We start from the raw sequence: 19,128 nt of genomic DNA, 5'->3' as shown, positions 1-19,128 counted from the left end.
TTCACTTTTCACTAATTACAAAAATGTCAGTGTTTTCGCCTTATTTCATGTTTTCAAAAATTTGTACAGAAAACAATGAAAGCAACTTTTTATGGTAAACTGGCATTTTTGTAATTAACAGTGAAAATGAGATTTGAAAACAAATAATGGAAACAGAAACCAAAAAGGCCCTAACTTATTGACAACTTCTAACTGTTTCTTTTTTAAAAATCATTTTTCTGTATTTCATTATGGTCTGAATGTTTCAGAATCTTTGCTTGCTATGGTACATTATGCTCTTGTGTCTGTGACAATTGTTAGGATCTTACTATTTTAGTGTTAAAGTCATAACCCTCTATCTCCTTTTTTGGTCTTGTTTTTACTGTTGGGATGTTCACAGTTTAACATATCTCACATTAAAGGACAAAACATCAAGTGTGCCTCTGTAAGATGCACCAATTTTTGGAATATGTCAAGGAAATAGTAACTTGATAGGAATTGGTATCCTGTTACACAAAAAGTAGTTATAATTTATGAACCCCCAGTTATACAGATATGAATTATTGACAAACAAGAAAAGAAAGATAGAACTTGCAAAAAAAAAAAAGGTTCTGCAATGCCCTTTCTTTCCAATTATGCAGTGCTTCTGACCATTCCTTCCTTTCTTTCCATTCACCTTTCCATTTAGGTAACATTGTTATAGCCCAAATTCACATTATGTCCCTTACTCATATTGTACTTAATGTCTTAAGCTTCTATTCCATACCCTTCTTCCAAACTTCTAAGACTGGGTCTCTTTCCTTTTAGTTTTATAAGATTCAATTAGATTCATAATTTATCTGATAAATTTGTAGATCAATATATGCTTTGGTTAAACAATCACTTAATTTGCATCAGAACTTGGCTACAATGTAGAAAAAAGTTCCTTTGGTTGAACAGTTATTTAGTTTGTATTCAAACATGACAAAAGTGCATCCACATTGAATGTTCGTTATTCTTTTCCAACCTTGAATTTGATTCAGAATCTTTCTGACCTGTTTTTAACTTTTATCATTTGCAGGTTACTGTCATTGTTCTCCGATAGTTACAGAACTGTAGAGTCTGATGACATACACGCTGCCTTGGCTTTAATGTATGGATATGCTGCGAAGTATGCCCCATCATCGGTTATTGAAGCCAGAATAAATGCCCTTGTTGTAGGTTTATCTTTTCTCTCTTCTTTTGATTTAGTATTTGCAGGGGTATCTATCTTTTGTTGCCTTGCTTTATTTCAGATGAACCAAAGAGTTTATAAGACCAATACAAGAAAATAAGAAATAGCTTTTGAAGAAAAAGGCAACTAGCTGTTTATATATTATTACTGTTTTCCCGATATTAATGAAAACAGTTTCATGAGTTGTTATCCTAACTTTTAATGAGGTTTGGAGATGCGAATCTTTGAGGTGGAGGGCACATATGGGATTGCATAGTTGAGTGAGCAAGTAGAAAGTTAGTTAATCAGATACACGGCATGAGGAATGCATGGCGACTGGTGCTTGGGTTTTGAAGTTAGTTAATCAGATAGGACAGTTGTCTGTTCTTCCATTGTGGAGGATTTATTCATCAGTAGTGGGAATGACTTGATTAGTGTAGGATTCACCAGAAAGCTCGCTGACGATGGAGGAGATGGAGGCAGTGACCATGAATAGAGTGGAAAAGGGCTCGATAGAAAGCTCACTGATGGTGGTGGAGCAGGTGGTGCAAAATGTTCAGAATCCATGGAAATGGTTCAAGAACCAGCTTTTGATACTTTATTGCAAAAAAGTAATATATAGAATCTGAGGAGAAATTTAGATGATTAAGGATTTGGGAAAACTTAATTCTGATTATGTCTTATGAAAGAGAGTGTATGGATGCTATTTATTTATGAGGTTTGAGGGCTATCACAACCCTGTTACAGTATTAAACCTCTGTCACAGTTATAAGTATAACTAACATAAAAATAGTTAATCCCATAGATCTTCGATAACAACTGTCTGACAGCTGTACTAAAAGCTGCTAGCTACTGAAGTTTGTTACTAAGAAATACACGGTTACTGTAAATACTGATAACTTTTGTCTTTATGTAGTGTAAACAATGTCTAAAACAGTTTTGATTAGTTTTTAGTCATGAAAAAATTATCTGAAAGTCTAAAACCAATCCTTTTTCTCTCTCCAAGTGGTGAATCATGAGAAAACTGCTATCTCACTTCCCGTTAATAGTGGTTATTTGTAAAGCTGATTTGATCGTATTATTTATTTGTGGGCAGGGCACCAACATGCTTTCAAGACTTCTTCATGTGCGTCACCCTATAGCAAAGCAAGCTGTGATCACAGCAATTGATTTACTTGGTTAGTAATCATGTTTTCATATTGTAATTATTATTGATCCTCATTGTGTTGTCCTTGTTGCTTCTGCTGTTAATATGATCATTATAGCTTTTCATGCTTTTTATTTAATGAACACATTTATTTTATGGTTTTCTAGAAAATGAACATATGTAAAACAGTGTTGTCAAATTTCCGCCATGGTGGTGTCTTTGATTTATGAAATGGAGGATTTTTGTGCTTGCGACCGTAGGGTCCAATATCTATTATATCTGCCATAGGTCACAATGCCATGTCTATAGGAGAAGATAGGTTTTTTAAAAACAGCCAGTTTCTGGAGATCTTCTATAAAATATTTTTATCTTGCATAAATAGCGGGCTGTGTTTGAAAACAAGCAGATAATTTTTTTAGCAAGTAATAATGGTAGGAGAACTTGATACAAATAGGCTTGCTAGTTCAATCTTGATGGATCTATCAAAAAAATTGCACTTGAGTAGCACTTCAAGATGTATCCATGGGTAACTTGAATTGCTGCCATTGTCTTATGTGGCGTTAAAATTAAACCACATCTCCCGAGGAATCACAAAATCAAGATAACATTTGCAGCATCTTCATGCTACCTTCTTGAGTTTTAGAAGCTTGTTTCCAGTTTGCTTCACCTCTTGTTGAGAGTTCGCCAGATCTTCATCAAACTTAGGTTGATATTGCCCTTATAGTTGTGTGCATGATGCAATTTTGATATGCAGGTAATGCTGTCATTAATGCTGCTGAAAGCGGTGCACCGTTTCCATTGAAAAGAAGGGACCAACTGCTAGATTATATTTTAACTTTAATGGGTCGAGATGATAACGATGGTTTTGCTGATTACAATGAACTCTTACGTACTCAGGTATATAAAATGTTGAATGAATATTTGTGTCTAAGGTGAAGTCACTTGTCAATTTTAGCCAATAATATCTAACTTTTCATATATTTTTTAAAATTATTGAGGCTCTTGCGTTAAGTGCTTGCACTACATTGGTCTCTGTGGAGCCAAAGCTCACGGTTGAAACCAGAAACTATGTGATGAAGGTATGGGCTTTTATTTGGCTGTTGAGGTATTTGCAAAGTTTCAGTCATCTAAGTTTTCTGGTGAACCTGACAGGCCACATTAGGGTTCTTTGCGATACAAAATGATCCAGTTGAAGTAGTCAGTCCCCTTATAGACAACCTGATATCTCTTTTATGTGCAATTCTTCTCACTGGGTAATTTATTTAAAATCGTCACATTATTCTGCTATAGTTTTGCGTTTATTTATACAGCTTCTCTCTCTGAATTATGTTTTAATTGCTTCATTCTTATCTTCTTATTGCTTCCTCATTTTATTTCCATTGCTCTTCTCAAATAATTATTTTTTATTTAAAAAAAAAGAATTGTTACTCTTTCAATCATATTTGTATTCTGGGCTATAACTTTTGCAGTTCAATGTTTGCTTATTATTTTTTTTGACGGATGTTTGCTTATTATTATGAACATAATATTTTATCCTTCATCTTTTTGAGCTTTCCATCATGTCATCCTGTGTGTATAAACTGTAAAGGTGTTTTTTCACTTGTACTAATTAGTAAATACATAATATTTAGTGGAGAGGATGGAAGAAGTCGAGCAGAGCTGCTAATGCTTATCCTGAGGCAAATTGATCAATTTATCTCTTCCCCTGTTGAATATCAGAGGAAAAGAGGTTGTCTTGCAGTCCATGAGCTGCTTCTCAAGTTTCGGATGGTTTGTGTTAGTGGCTATTGCGCACTGGGATGCCATGGGAGTTGTGCACATACCAAGCAAATTGACCATACTCTATATGGGAATTTTTCTAAGCTACCATGTAAATATGTTCCATCAGACAACTTTGGATTTTAGTTTAATTATACTAAAGTATATACAACTGTCTGTTTAAAGGGTTTGGGTTGTTTGCCTGAGGTTGTAGGTACAAACCTCATTGCCAATATTTTACACCTAACAGAAAATATTTATTTTGGTTTTCAACTTCCAGCTGCATTTTTATTGCCAAGTCGTGAAGCTTTGTGCTTGGGAGATAGAGTAACAATGTATCTTCCACGTTGTGCTGACACAAATTCTGAAGTCCGAAAAATATCAGCGCAAGTATGTACCTGATATCTTGTCCGTGTTCTGAAATATTATAAGGTTTACAAGAAACGTGTTCTCTAGTTTTACTTCAAAGAGGACACTGTTGTCTTATAATTAAACAGTCCATTTAATGATTATGTTTTGCAGATTCTTGATCAACTCTTCAGCATTTCTCTCTCTCTTCCAAAACCTCCTGGTTTGTCTATATCTGCTGAAGATATAGAATTTTCATACAGTGCTTTGTCTTCTCTTGAAGATGTTATAGCCATGCTGAGGAATGTGAGTTCATTAACCACATTGTTTCTGCCTTTCTTGCATTTAAGTTACTGATGGAGAAGAAACAGGGTACCAATTTTGGAAATGCAACAATTTTTGACATCATTCCCTATTTCCCTTCATTCAATATAAACTGTGTTTTTAATCCTTGGCGAGGAATAGGACTACAAACACACTTTTTGAGGGACCAAAATTATATTTATACCAAAATAATAAGACCTAAGAGTACTTGGTTTTTGTTGAAGTAGGATTTAGTCCTACTGGTATAAAGGGAGATGAAAAGAAATATTTTGAATAATGACTTTATATTGACAGGCACTAATGTCTCGTCTTGCACTTTTATTTATCCGATTATTTAAAAAATTAAATTATTTTATCGGTAAGGAAAAATATAGTTGTAAAAAGAAATTAAGTGAATGGTAAAATTGGAAGAAAAAATTGTTACAACAAAGCTTAATATCCTTTTTTGTAAGTATGGATATTTGAAATATTCAATTATTTAATTAAATAAATTGTATATAAAATAATTTATATAAAGGGTAAAATTGGAAATGAGAAAACCACACCAAAAGTTTGTATTCCCTTTATATATATGTATATGTATATAGATGTATATAGATGTTAATGGTAATATAAAAGACAAAACACCATTTCTTATTCTTGTTTGTACTAACTAATCCTAATTAAATAAGAAAGTAATATATATAAGAAAATATGGGAACCAATATTATTAGATAATCTAAGTTACTCTAACCTATTCTTTTTTTATATTATGTAATGATGATGAGGGATTGTTCAGATAGTCTAACGGTTTTCACGTGGGTATATAGGACACCTCTATTGATCCATCCGAAGTTTTCAACAGGATCATTTCCTCCCTCTGTATTCTGTTGACAAAGGATGAGGCAATTATCTTTTCTTATTCTCCTTACGTTTGTGTGTGTGTGTGTGTGTGTGTATCTGTAAATTATAATTAACAACTTCGTTGACACTTGCACACAGCTGGTTGCTTTGCTTCATGGTTGCTCAGTAGCTATATGTGATAAGATCAAGCAGTCAGCTGAAGGTGCTATTCAAGCTGTTGTTGAGTTTGTCACAAGAAGAGGGGGTGAACTGACTGAGATTGATATCTCAAGGTTTAAAGCATATTTTATGTACTAATGTTGTGTTACTGGAGAAACCTCCTTTGGTTATATCATCTTACCTGATAAATATTTTGAGCATAAGTTATTGTGACATATAATGTATTGCAGGACAACACAGTCATTGATATCTGCCACTGTGCATGCAACTGATAAGCATTTGCGCGTGGAAACTCTTGGCGCTGTATCCTTTTTTTCCCTAAAGTCTTAGATTCCGCAAGTTACCTAAATATCAACACAGTCACGGTTCTTTATATTGACAGACAATCATTGCCCCTGCTCTCTGTGTGTTTTAATAAACATAAACATTGCTTTCTTGCTATTTGCCTCTGGTGTTATCCTTTACTATATAAAAAAGATTGCTTCTTTGGCTGAAACTACTAGTGCAAAAACTGTTTTTGATGAAGTCCTGGCTACTGCTGGAAAGGATATAGTAACAAAGGATATATCTAGGCTGCGTGGTGGATGGCCCATGCAGGATGCCTTCTATGTAAGTCTGTCGTTTTTCGGTAATAAGTATATTCCCCCCCCCCCCCCCCCCCCCCTTCAATTCTAACTATAACAATGATTATAATTGGTTGTACAAAAGTATTCACTTGAATTTGTTTTTGTCAATGATGCATGGATATGGGAGTAGATGTTGGATACAACACCTCTATCACTTTGTAAAAATATAATGATTTTTTAAACATCATGTTTTATGTAAAAAACTTTACATATCTAGAACTATCCAAAAGTGGAATTAAATTTTTCCAGCATGTAACAGGAATATTGATTATTTGTCATGCAAAAGGAATTTCTAATTATTCTACTTGAAGTTGTTAGGACTTCGGTTGAGGATTATTTGTTTTTGAATTCTTAAAAGAGGGAATTTGTCTGTTTTAGTATGTCCCTTACATGTATATATATGGTGGTGGCTAAGAGTAGTATGAAAACTATTAAGTTGTGATAAAAGTGTTTCCTGTAACTATTAGTGTGGATTAGGTTCAGATTGTTCTCAACTTTACAGTGCACAACACAGTTACCGTATCTGCTGGTGATGGTGTCACTTAGAGTCAGTTGTTTAATACAATAGGTTCGCACTGGGGGTTGAGTGCATACCTTTTTACCTCCTTATTTGACATATTTAATGGGCATATGCAAGGGCCACTTTCTCCAAACATGTTTTTTGCTTATGATACGCTTCTTGTTTGACTTAGAGGGTAGTTTCTAAACTTGAGCTAGAAGAGGCATTGGAATCGAAATCTTCATTGTTAAGTAAGAGTGAAGTGGAGCATGTGGAATACATATTAGTATACAAGTTTCCACAAAACTGACGACTAAAGGCTTGTTTATGCCTGTGGCGGCTCTGATGGCGTTGATGTTTCTACAGTAAGCAAATGGACGGTCACTTAAACTAGTGCAAGCACCCAAATGTTGACGGTGGTTGGTCGATGGGACTACTAGCTGGTAGAGTCACTGTTGGGACTTTTAGGGTTTCTGATTTGGACTTTTAGGCTTTCTTACTTGGATTTATAGGGTTTTATCCAGCCCACATGATATGAACTCTTATGCCAATTTGAATATGAAACTGAATGAATCTGAATGCTTGAGATATCAAATCCTCAGTTTTTTCAACAAGTGGTGTCGGCAGCCCTCAGTGTGATCGTTTATACAAATTTATACTAATAAATATGTACAATAAAATCCTTCGGTTATAGGGATAAAATCAATCTTAAATCAGATCTTAATCTATCATGTTTGTTGTAACATAATATTTACAGAGTTTCAAATACCTATATACGATGTTTGCGTAGATCTTAAAGAATATGTTTATCAACTATTTGATTCATTTAGTGGATACATGTTTCCAGGCATTTTCGCAGCACATGGTTCTGTCAGGATTATTTCTAGAACACGTGATATCTGTCCTTAGTCAGATTCCTGTCCTTAGATGTGATGTAGACAGAGTTGAGGATAGCCAAGTCCACAATCATACAGAGGATGGAAAACTGGAAGCTGCAATTTTTGCTCTTACCGCCTTTTTCAGGTCTGTATTATCAATATATTTCAAGTTGAAAATATCTGAATGATCAAACAATTTGTAAACTTCTATTTGATGCAGAGGTGGGGGAAAAGTTGGAAAAAGGGCTGTTGAGCAAAACTATGCTTCTGTTCTTTCTGAGCTGATGCTGCAACTTGGAAGCTGTCACGGGTTAGCTTACTCTGGCCACCTTGAACCATTGCGGTGAGGATTAGCATTACTATTTGAATGTTGGCATCCACATTTGTGTTGCATTTCAAGTTTGTGTCGTGGTTTATTTTACCCTATACACATGAATAACGGACTCTAAGTTTAAAATTAGACTTAGTGGAATATATGAATAATATCTTATGACATATTTGAGTAATTTAGAGTATCCAAGATTAGTATAAACATAGATTAGTACTTTGTCATTTGTAATAAAGCTAAACATATATAATTTGCATCAATATTAATATTACGAGTGTTCTTTATCTTCCCTTTCTACCTAAGACTACCACTACAACTTCAACAAGAATCTAACTGGCACTGTCAATGATGTTGAAGAGTCCCACATCGGTTGAGAGATTGCTTGAACATGGGTTTATAAGTAGAGGCAGATCTCACCTTACAAGCCCGTTTTGTAGAGTTGAGTTAGGCTCAACTCCCAATTCTAAGATGGTATGAGAGCCTCTCCAAGATCCACTGGGCCATCTGGTATCAGGTTTCTGCTATCGGGCCACCCACCATTTATATCCAATGCACCAAGCCCAATAGTGTTGGGCGTGAGGGGGTGTGTTGAAGACTCCCACATCAGTTGAGAGATGGCCTGAACACGAGTTTATAACTAGAGGCAACCCTCACCTTACAAGCTGGTTTTGTACGGCTGCGTTAGACTCAACTCCCAATTCTAAGAAATAACAAGGGGGAATAGTTGTGAACCTCACTACTACTAAGTATTAAAATACTTTAAATATGCAAGATAACCCCTGATGCAAATTTTCCCATTCTGCCCACCATTCTAGTATGGTTTAGTTGGTTTCCTTAGGATGGTGCCGAGGAAACTAAAATTACGGTACCTGTGTTTATAATTTTCACCCGGTATTATATTGCTCAATACATTCACAGATAAACCCCTGGTGCAAATTTTCCTATTCTGCCCACCATTCTAATATGGTTTAGTTGGTTTCCTTAGGATGGTACCGAGGAAACTGAAGTCAGGGCTGTTTGTCTAAGTAAGCATATTGTGTCAACCAAATTATATGACTGCACCAAATATATTATACACACAACTGCACTTGTGAATCCTATATTTAATCCATCTTATCTCTTTGTGTAGGAATCTTCTGACTGCATTCCAGGCATTCTGTGAATGTGTTGGTGACCTTGAGATGGGAAAGGTAGACAAACATTACAATTGCTCCATTTTAAGGATGTAAGATGGTGTTGTAAGTAACTCAATATAACAAATTATTTCTTTATTCAGATTTTAGCCAGAGATGGGGAACTTTCTGAAAAAGAGAGGTGGATTAATCTCATTGGAGACATAGCCGGCTGCATATCTATAAAGAGGCCAAAAGAGGTATTTAATTTTCAAGTATACTCCAACATTAATTTATAGATATATACATAAGTTTATATATCCAAATATCCAAATGAATGCATATTTGCATGACCAGTCAGAAAATGCTGATAATTTATTGGAGTAGTTTCATTATTATACATTAAGAAAGTGTAGATTTATGAGAATGCTTTGTTCATCTGTTGATAATTTTGGAGATATAACTCAACCCAGTTTTGAAAATTCTGCAATAGCTTAAAGCATGTAGTTTTAGGTTGATTAAGTTCTTGACATGGTATCATAAATAAAACTGACTAAGCGATCAGGAGATCAATCGTCATTGCCTCTATTGCACAATGGGTATGCATGTTGGTGTATGAATCAGAACCATATTTGAACACTTCTCTTAACAGCTCAAGCTTCTACATTTTGGGTTGTTTTGGCTTTTTACAGACGGTCATGATAGTTATATCAATTGGCTGTGTATCAATATTTTATTAATACACAGCCAATTGATATGGTTGACATGATTGTCTGTCAAAAACCAAAACATAATAAGTATGTATTTAGGTAGTTATTTTATATTTCAGAATGTCTCAATAATTTAATTTACATTGTTTAGTTTCAAGGAATATGTGAAATGTACTGTTTGATGATGTCATTGTCGAGAAAGCCTGCACTCCAAATCATGAAACACAATGATTTTAAAGAATTAATTTGCTACTCCTAGTATTAGGGTATTTTGGTATTATTACTTCAGTGTTCTACTCATTGCTGATACAACAATTACTAAATTTAGTCCTGGTTTGAATTAGCTTCTTGCTATTGGGAAATTAAAATAAATTTATGGTTATTACTTACATAAAAGATCTTATAATCTAATAGATGTTTATAGAGAACATAAAAATGAGAAGTTTCAAAACATTTGAAATTTTTAGAAAGTAATTTCTACTTATACAAGAGTCATTGTTTATCAAACTTATAGTTATTGTAAAATATTTTTAATATTTCTTTGTCCACAAGTAGTTGTAAGGAAATTTATCCAAATTGGTTCAATGTTTTAAGATGCCTTTTACATGTTTATTACATAGGCCTGTTAGTTTGATGTTTAATTTGTTATTCTGTTTCTCTTCTCTTTTACCGAATAGGAGCATGCCTCATGTTTGCATTTATAACCATCTTTCTCTTTGTCAATAGATTGTTTTTTAGCTCCACCCAGATACCTCTCTCATATTTTCCTACACAATGAATCAACTGAAATTTTGAACAAGGAGTAGAAGACATGCAAGAAATGCACCTATCTTATCATGAAAGTTATTGTAGTTTTATTGTTTCTTTAGGATTCTCTATAAATATGATAGGAAAAGGCTTATCATTAGGGATCATTTACTTTCTTTGATGTTGCATGGTTGTGAACAGAATTGCTCCTAATTATTTTGGTAATACAGCTCTTTTTCTGATAGAAAATTTTGACTAAGTTGTTTGTCCTGTTGAAAACACAGATCCAAAATATTTGCCAAGTTTTGATAAAATCGTTGGATCGACCCCAGAAATACCAAAGGGAAGCTGCTGCTGCTGCCTTGTCAGAATTTGTTCGTTATAGGTGCGTATAGAGTGATACTTTTTACAAGTTGCCTTCCAGTAATGTTGGAATGTTGTATTAAATTATGGATGTATATGTGGTAGCTAACCGACTCTTTATTTTGTTTCTTATAACATTTTAGGACCTACTCATGTTCCTTCTGTTTTAGGATATGGTTATGGTATTACTTTTGTGAAGAGTACCTCGTCAATTAGTAGTAATATGACCTATATATTATTTATAAGGCTTGTGTGTAGTCAATAGCAGTTGTAACGTGGCGTAGTGGCTCCTAGGCTCTACACAAGACCGCATAGTGGCCCCTATGTGCTATGTAGGACTGCGTAGCGGTAGCATTTCGCACAGTCTTCACCTTGTGAGTCGTTTTAGTTAGGCCCAAAAACCTAATAACTTTCAAACTCTACGTGATTAATTTTAATGATAGATCATTCTGAACTATTTGATGCCTTTCAAACTCTTAATATTTGGGTTGCACTTGCACCTAACTCAATCCCAAAAGCTAGTTGAAGAGGCGAGGATTGTATATATTTCTAGTCCATGTGGGGTCCCATCCCTACACATAGGAGTTGTATTTACTCCAGGTTAGAGCTTGTTCAGCAGTCCAATGTGAATCCAATGTGTTGTTTTCTGCTTGTCTGTCTTACAGGCTTGATTGCTTGACTGGAGCAGTCATGGGTCTGATTCACGGTTGATTTGGTTGTCTCACTAAGATTACTTTAATTGAATATATCATGTTGGCTTCTTAGGCGATATGCCTGCTTGGTTTTCATACCATGTTAATTACTTTAATTGTTTATACCTGGTTCTCCTCTTAGTAGTTTAAGCTTTTGGGAGAGTTAATTGTTTGTATAATATGTGTCTCTATGATCAGGTAGTTAGGAATTTGAATCCTTGTTGGCTCCATTCTTAATTATTAAATTAAAATTATGCACAAGGTAAAAAAGGCTTGTGTATTTTCCTCACCTCAGGACTAATTAGCTTTTGCACGAGGGACGGAAACTTTCACGTATCTGCATTTTAGCCTTTGGGAGAGTCAGTCTTTGACAATGTTTCATTTTTTTAACTTTAACAGTAACAATTAGCTTTTACGGTTTGTCGTCTTGTCATAATAATACTTGTTTGATAATTACTTTTACATTTTAAATGAGGTCTTTACTGTTGACTTAAAGTGCTTATTTATTACCATCAACTATACAGCGGTGGACTTGGTTCGCTTTTGGAGCAAATGGTTGAGGTTTTATGTAGACGTGTATCAGATGAGTCTTCTACTGTTCGGCGCTTTTGTTTGAGAGGATTAGTACAGGTGGTTATTTCATCATTTGACCATTGTTTCTTATATCCAATGTTAGTTAAATCAACATTGATTTAGCTGTTTTAAATACCTTTAACTTTAAGTTTGTCTCAATTAAGGCATACACTTCAATTGTTGTTGCAATAGGCTAAAGGTTATTTTCTGAATGCTGAATAGATTCCAACATTTTTCCTTAGAAAATATAAATCATTAATTAATTGCATGTGTTGGTTACAGTTTTAACCAGAAAGCCTAACATTATTGTTGCAATAGGTTATTTTGGATTATCTTAATTCTGAATAGATTCTAATGGTTTTCCTTATTAAATCTTAATCATTAATTAGCTGCACGAGTTGGTAACAACCGTAAACATAAAGCATAACTGAACAACTGTAGGAAAAGAATCTAGAAGTGTAATCAATACAGATGAAAAATACACGCTAATATACACAATACAACCTGGATCATACTCTAATAGTTAGTCAGGTGCCTCATGTTAATTAGCCAACAAAATATCTGATTTTGTTAAAATAACTGATGTTAAGCACTGATTAGGATGAAGTTTATAAGTTGACCGTGACTATTTATAATAGAGGTAAAGTTTAAGGTTACTCTTTACACTTTTTCCTGTATTGAATGTTCAATTATCCCTTGGGAATCTGCACATTCTCATATTAATCCTATTCATTAGTATCGAGATGAAGATTAACTTTATTTTAAACTTAATTTATTTAGAAAATCTATGAAATTTTACATCGAACTGGATGCAGAACTATTTTCATTATTGATTAGCTTAGTTGTTGAATTTATGTAATAACTGTTTATCTGATCTAGACTAGTGAATGTTTCTCCATATGGGATTTAACTTAGTTTTCATTTAATTTTCAATTCTTCGTAGATGTCTATACTCACCATGATTCCTCCTGCTCCCTTCTGAAAGAATTAACATCTCCAAATTTTGATATTGCAGATCCCATCAATTCATATTCTGAAGTATACAACTCAAGTCCTGGGTGTTATATTAGCCCTGCTAGATGATTCTGACGAATCTGTACAGTTAACTGCAGTGTCATGCTTACTGATGGTGAACTTAATAGTTTCATGTGTTTCATTTTTTTAGGTTTTAAAACCATTTAAATTCAATTGATAATTTTACTTTTTTGCCTTTCAGATTCTCGAATCTTCACCTGATGATGCAGTTGAGCCGATCTTGCTTAATCTTTCAATACGGCTTCGAAATTTACAAGTGCGTCAGTTTACTTTTCTATATCATTTGAATTTTATTCTACTTATGTTTCATTACATCCATATGCCACTATATCCAATATTATTTTCTTTTCTAGATATGCAAATGAAATGTTCATTAATTGTTTACATGTTCAGCTTTGGCCCAAAGCAGACTGGATTATTTGTTCTAAAACAACATTTTTATTGTTGAACCAATATGTTTCTGAAAAAAAAAAAACCTCTCACACTATCTATTACTACTTTTAAGATTCAATAGTGCAGCAGGAAGCTTACCAGATAAAACCCAAACCTGCCAAGTTCCTTCCTACCAACTTTTTTCAAACATTTTTTCATGATCTGTAACTGTTGTTATTAAATGTTAGATTAATATAATGGGTAACATTTGTTGGTACTGATTGATAAGTGATTAGTGTTGAATATCTCTTGTTAGAACCAATTTATCAAAACCAGACCAGAATGGCCAGTTGAACCAGTTAAAATGGGATCCGGAGTGTGGTTCTCTTTTTCTTTTAGCAAGAAGCCAACAACGTTGTACTATGCCATTATAAAAAGTAGGAATTTGTGTAACCGTATATATTAAATTAAAGCTAGTTTGTTCTTGTTTCTAGAATTTTCTGTTTTGAAGGATATTTTACCCTTGCTTAATAAACTATTTAATATTTCTGTTTGTAAAGAATTAGAGAATTTTCTATTAAATAATCGTTTCGTTTTTGGGAAATACTCAATACTATTATTTTTTTTTTGAAGAAGCTAAAAACTCAATACTATTAATTTAATCACAGACAAGCATGAATGCAAAGATGCGAGCCAGTTCCTTTGCAGTATTTGGAGCACTAAGCAACTATGGAATTGGGGCACTAAGAGAGGCATTTGTTGAGCAGGTATGTTGCTAATTCTGATTGCATTTGTTGATTGTTATTTATCCTATGTTCTAAATTATGGACTAAAATATGAATTCTAGCTTCCATTTATTCACCAGCAAAACTGATATGAAGTTGATGGTTATCCATACTGGATTGAATGGGAACCGTGTGGCATAGAATCACACAATCTATTATTCTCTGTTAATGTCCATATATTAACTTCTTAGTATTTCAGTAAGCTCATTCCATGCTATTGATTTTTTTTCAAAGGTGCATGCTGCTATTCCTCGTCTAGTTTTACATCTTCATGATGAGGATTCTAGTGTCCGACTAGCATGCCGGGTAATCAATCATCATCTTCAATTTTGCTTGAATTGGAGATTCATAAAGAAACTTCTAACATGGTAAATCATTTTTTTCTGAAACAAACTTGCTGACAGAATACCCTGAGACAAGTTTTTCCGTTGATGGAAATAGAAGGATTGCTTGCCCTACTAAACACATCGAGTTTCCTTTCTGATCACCGGTATGATTAGACAGATTTTAAAATTTGAACTTTGCAATTTTTTTTAAGAATTTTCCTGTGAGATAATATTGTCTTTTTGTTTTTTAGAAGTGACTATGAGGATTTTCTACGCGACATCGCAAAGCAATTCACACAGCATCTTCTTTCCAGAGTGGATACTTATATGGCGTCAACAGTGCAGGTTCTTTTTACCATACTGAGTTCAACACATGTTACTTTACATAACATATTAATTCCAGTAGATGCATGCTTTTCACCATAAAATTTCATTCATGATTATTTTCCTAACTGAAATTAATATTAAGTCAATTGGATCCTCCTGTAAATTTCATTGAACATGGAATAATCCTACAATAATAAAGACTAGAAAAATTCAAAACCAATGCAATGTTAATTATTTTTTCTAACGGTTTAAATCTAAGGTCTTGAGAACTTAGCATATTACTTTTTTGATGAGGCAGGCTTTTGATGCACCATGGCCCATAATTCAGGCAAATGCTATGTACTTATGTAGCAGCATGCTCTCTCTATCTGACAATCAGCATATTTTAGCTGACTACCATACACAGGTAAGTTCCTGAAGGATTTAATTGATTCGCACTGACTAAAGATTTTTTACACTATCAATAAATCGTGATCATTGGATCATAAGAATTATTTGACTTAAAAGTCATACAAATGATTACTTGTGATTGGTCAGTAGTGTAAAAAGTATTACACCGATGGTGCATGAAAAATGAGGTTTCAGAGATCTGTCTCTTGTTTTAGGTATTTGGTATGCTGGTTGGGCAAATGAGTCGATCACCTGATGCTGTTGTAAGGGCAACATGCTCTGCTGCTTTGGGCTTGTTGCTCAAATCTTCCAACTCATGTTCATGGAGAGCAGTTCATCTCGACCGGCTAGACACCACAATAAGGAACCATGATACGGCGGAGTCTAATAATAAACTAGCAACAACTCAATAATAAGGAACTATGAAGAACAGCTATTTAGAAGTGGTCGAGTGGATCGGTATGTTGCTCCTTCCACATTGACATCTTGTACAGTCTTTGTTGTAACTTGTAAGCATTCACCTCCTTGTAAGTTATCCTTTTTTTTTTTTTTTTTTTTTTCTTTCTCAGTCTTCTAAAGGACCTTTGGTTTCTTTGTTTTTCTTTATTTTATTTTTATTTTTATAGATGTAAGGTAATCTATTGTGTGTTGTTGTATATTAATTTCACTTCCATGAAACTTGTACATCTCTTAGCAGATTTCATTAATTTCTATTGAATTTTATAATTTTGTTGTTTTTTTCTTTCAACATCTTAGAATTTTACAAATAAGATTGCCATTGGGAATTGCCAATGATTTATTTTGACAGATTTCATGATTTCATTTATTATTAACTTTTTTACATTTTTTCATAAAAAAATTCAATAATGACTATTATGAGAGATAAAAAATTCAAATAGGTCAAAATATGGTTAAGTAATTAATCATTGTTGAATAAAATAGTAAAAAATTATTAATAAAAATGCTGATAAATGTTGAGGAAACATGAATCATGATAAAAGTTAAATATAAAAATTTGTACCAAAAAAAGTTAAATATAAAAATATTATCTTTGAAATTATGCATTAAATTCCTCAAAAGTTTAATATTTTTTTTTTTTTTTTGATAATCAATATTTTTTTTCTTTGAGTGAACTATCCATTTTATCCTCATATATAAACTAACATCATCAACTTTCGATTTCTCCTCACACTTTGTTAAAAACAATTCCGGTAAACTAAAGCGAAGAAGAGAGATTAGTTTTGAAGAAACATACCGAAAAACATTTTTAAGTGTTCTGGTGGTAGATATTTACCATACCTCTTTTGTTAACATTTTCGGTTTGTTGATGTCTACCGGAAATCCTTAACTAATATGTTCCCGTTCACAATTATAAATTAAACCATAAAATAAAAGGTCAAAAATTTCATGAATTAGGATTAAACAAATAAAGAATTGAGATTGAAATTAAAATAAACGGTACCTACAAATTGATAATCGTGTTTTTGTGTAAATTACATTAATTTAAGTTTATTGAAAAACAAAGAAATCAATCAAGCATCGACAAATTAATTGGAAACCTTTGATTTTGGTTTGTTCTTGTCATGTAGCGGATTATTTTTGTCACTCTATCTCATTTCTGGCGTGCACTATAAAATTACCAACATATCTTCGTACGATACTTAAGCAGTGGATTTTACGTTTAAAATCTTGAAAATTTCATTGTAGGAGAGTGGTTTTTTTTTTCTTTCTAAACTCTCATTTTTATAACGTCCGCTACTTAAGTAGCAGATGTTATAGAAAATGAGAAATTTCCATGTTAGGGGGGTGTTTTTTCTTCAAATTTCTCGAATTCGCTACTTAAGTAGTGTACATGTAAAAGTATTGAATTTCATATACGGTGTTTTTTCCTCAAAATTTCTCATTTTGATAACTCGTAGGGCGAGCGCGAAATCGATAGAATAACAAAAGTAAATCTCAACATTTAAAGGATCAAGAACTCTAATAATTTAAATATGAGATAGAGAATAAAGAAGACGATCAAACTTCCATAAACATGGATTATTCCTTCACATCCTTCCTTATTGTTGTTACTTCTCTGATTTGTGTTACATTTGTAGGTAGAGTTTTGTGTTGTCACAAAGATTTAGTTGTGCCGATAGAGGGACGAGGATTTAGTTTCAGTTAGGTGACTATGAATCAAGCCAACTTAAACATAGTTTGGAAATCAATTCAACAATTAACTCGTTGAACATGGTCCGTGAATCAAATGAGTTTGGAAGTTAGTAAACAAAAAAGATGCAGAATTTCACTAGTGGAAGCTAGTTTTGGTGTCTTTTTTTTTTTTTAATTTTTTTTTTGTATTTTTGTTTTTGGAGTATTTGTAGATGACACTTATAATGAAGGTATGACACTTTGAATTTACGTCTATCTTTTAAACACCTTACCTTATGTTAGGGAAAACTTTTATTTTAATTCAATCGTTGGATTTAAAATAAAAATTAAAGGTTGAAAGATCTAAATTTTTTTTGACTTATTTTAAAGACAAAATATATCAACTTTTGAATGAGCTGAATTGAGTTGTTCGTTAAATTTAAACGAGTTAAAATTGAACTAAGAAAAATCCTTATTAGACTCGAGTTGAGTATCGGACGTAACCATTTTTTATCAAGTTAAATTCAAATGAGTTCAACTCAACTCATTTTCGGTCCTAGTTCCGATCGTGGTGTTGGGTTTGCAATAGAATGAAAGGAAAATGAAATGAGAGATGAATTTAGAATAAGAGAAAAAAATGAGGCGTTGGTAGGTAGTACGGAGAAAGAATGAATATCATGTCATTGATGTTTCTGTATTTTGTTTTAAAATTGAATTGCTCCGAAGAATTTATCGTTTTTTTTCTTTCAAATTTTCAGCGTCTTTCCGATATTTTGTAAGAAACAATAGTAACAGTAATGATTAAAGTAAAAAAAGGCAATAGTAGGAAAGATACGATAAAACCAAACAAAATCAAGAAATTTGTGGCCATATCAAATTGAAAGGGTTGAAAAAGGTTCAGAACATCCCACGTATATGTTTTGGTCGGGGTTTTTGTCTGGAAAATATTGTCCACATTTTAGTTATGGAGGTGAAGTGTCGGTATCAAAAATCTAGAACAACGACCAAACTAATCTCATGGAACCAAAAAGCTTAATATCGCCAAACAAATGCAAAGTTACGTTTCATACATTAATTATAAAATGAACTTTGAAGATAGTTTTTATTTATATTTAATCACGGAAAAAGTATTAAACAATACAAAATGGTGGTTGAGTTTAACAGAAGAGGTTAAATTTTTGTACTACTTGTAAGTTTAAGTTTCGATGTTGTGTTTGACAAACATTAAATAAAATTAATTTATCCAGTGAAGGAAAGAAAGCTATAAAAAAATAATATTAAAATGTAAGATTTTGGTGTTTTACTTATTTTTTTTATTAAAGAAAAATCTCAACGTCTTTATAATAATTAATCTATTTGTAAAACAAAAACATCGCAAAATTATTACCACTTTAATTTTTTTTCTTCATGATATTAGGTATAAACTTTTTTTATTTTGTGTATCCTTTAAGATGTAGCAAGTTTATACCTAATAAGATGTAG

General features: G+C 33.0%; 1 protein-coding gene across 2 annotated transcripts in view; it reads left to right on the top strand.

Annotated features, from left to right (window-relative positions):
- The window catches only part of LOC123890148 (protein SHOOT GRAVITROPISM 6), a 32,174-nt gene extending 15,929 nt beyond the window's left edge, over window positions 1-16,245 (top strand). For both annotated transcript variants that reach the window (XM_045939700.1, XM_045939701.1), the window contains 26 exons: window positions 1,040-1,175; window positions 2,268-2,349; window positions 3,073-3,215; window positions 3,317-3,397; window positions 3,471-3,571; window positions 3,950-4,188; window positions 4,357-4,466; window positions 4,599-4,730; window positions 5,558-5,632; window positions 5,730-5,863; window positions 5,981-6,053; window positions 6,228-6,359; window positions 7,723-7,898; window positions 7,974-8,096; window positions 9,211-9,271; window positions 9,358-9,453; window positions 10,935-11,035; window positions 12,230-12,335; window positions 13,294-13,407; window positions 13,495-13,569; window positions 14,354-14,452; window positions 14,705-14,776; window positions 14,875-14,960; window positions 15,048-15,141; window positions 15,422-15,529; window positions 15,729-16,245. In XM_045939700.1, coding sequence (XP_045795656.1) covers window positions 1,040-1,175; window positions 2,268-2,349; window positions 3,073-3,215; window positions 3,317-3,397; window positions 3,471-3,571; window positions 3,950-4,188; window positions 4,357-4,466; window positions 4,599-4,730; window positions 5,558-5,632; window positions 5,730-5,863; window positions 5,981-6,053; window positions 6,228-6,359; window positions 7,723-7,898; window positions 7,974-8,096; window positions 9,211-9,271; window positions 9,358-9,453; window positions 10,935-11,035; window positions 12,230-12,335; window positions 13,294-13,407; window positions 13,495-13,569; window positions 14,354-14,452; window positions 14,705-14,776; window positions 14,875-14,960; window positions 15,048-15,141; window positions 15,422-15,529; window positions 15,729-15,926 — 2,947 coding nt within the window. In that variant the 3' untranslated portion in view covers window positions 15,927-16,245. The remainder of the gene's footprint in view (window positions 1-1,039; window positions 1,176-2,267; window positions 2,350-3,072; window positions 3,216-3,316; window positions 3,398-3,470; window positions 3,572-3,949; window positions 4,189-4,356; window positions 4,467-4,598; window positions 4,731-5,557; window positions 5,633-5,729; window positions 5,864-5,980; window positions 6,054-6,227; window positions 6,360-7,722; window positions 7,899-7,973; window positions 8,097-9,210; window positions 9,272-9,357; window positions 9,454-10,934; window positions 11,036-12,229; window positions 12,336-13,293; window positions 13,408-13,494; window positions 13,570-14,353; window positions 14,453-14,704; window positions 14,777-14,874; window positions 14,961-15,047; window positions 15,142-15,421; window positions 15,530-15,728) is intronic.
- Window positions 16,246-19,128: the final 2,883 nt, after the last annotated feature.

Source organism: Trifolium pratense, linkage group LG6, assembly GCF_020283565.1.
Source record: "Trifolium pratense cultivar HEN17-A07 linkage group LG6, ARS_RC_1.1, whole genome shotgun sequence".
In the NCBI taxonomy this organism is placed as follows: domain Eukaryota; kingdom Viridiplantae; phylum Streptophyta; class Magnoliopsida; order Fabales; family Fabaceae; genus Trifolium; species Trifolium pratense.
This window is presented reverse-complemented; position numbering and strand designations above follow the sequence as displayed.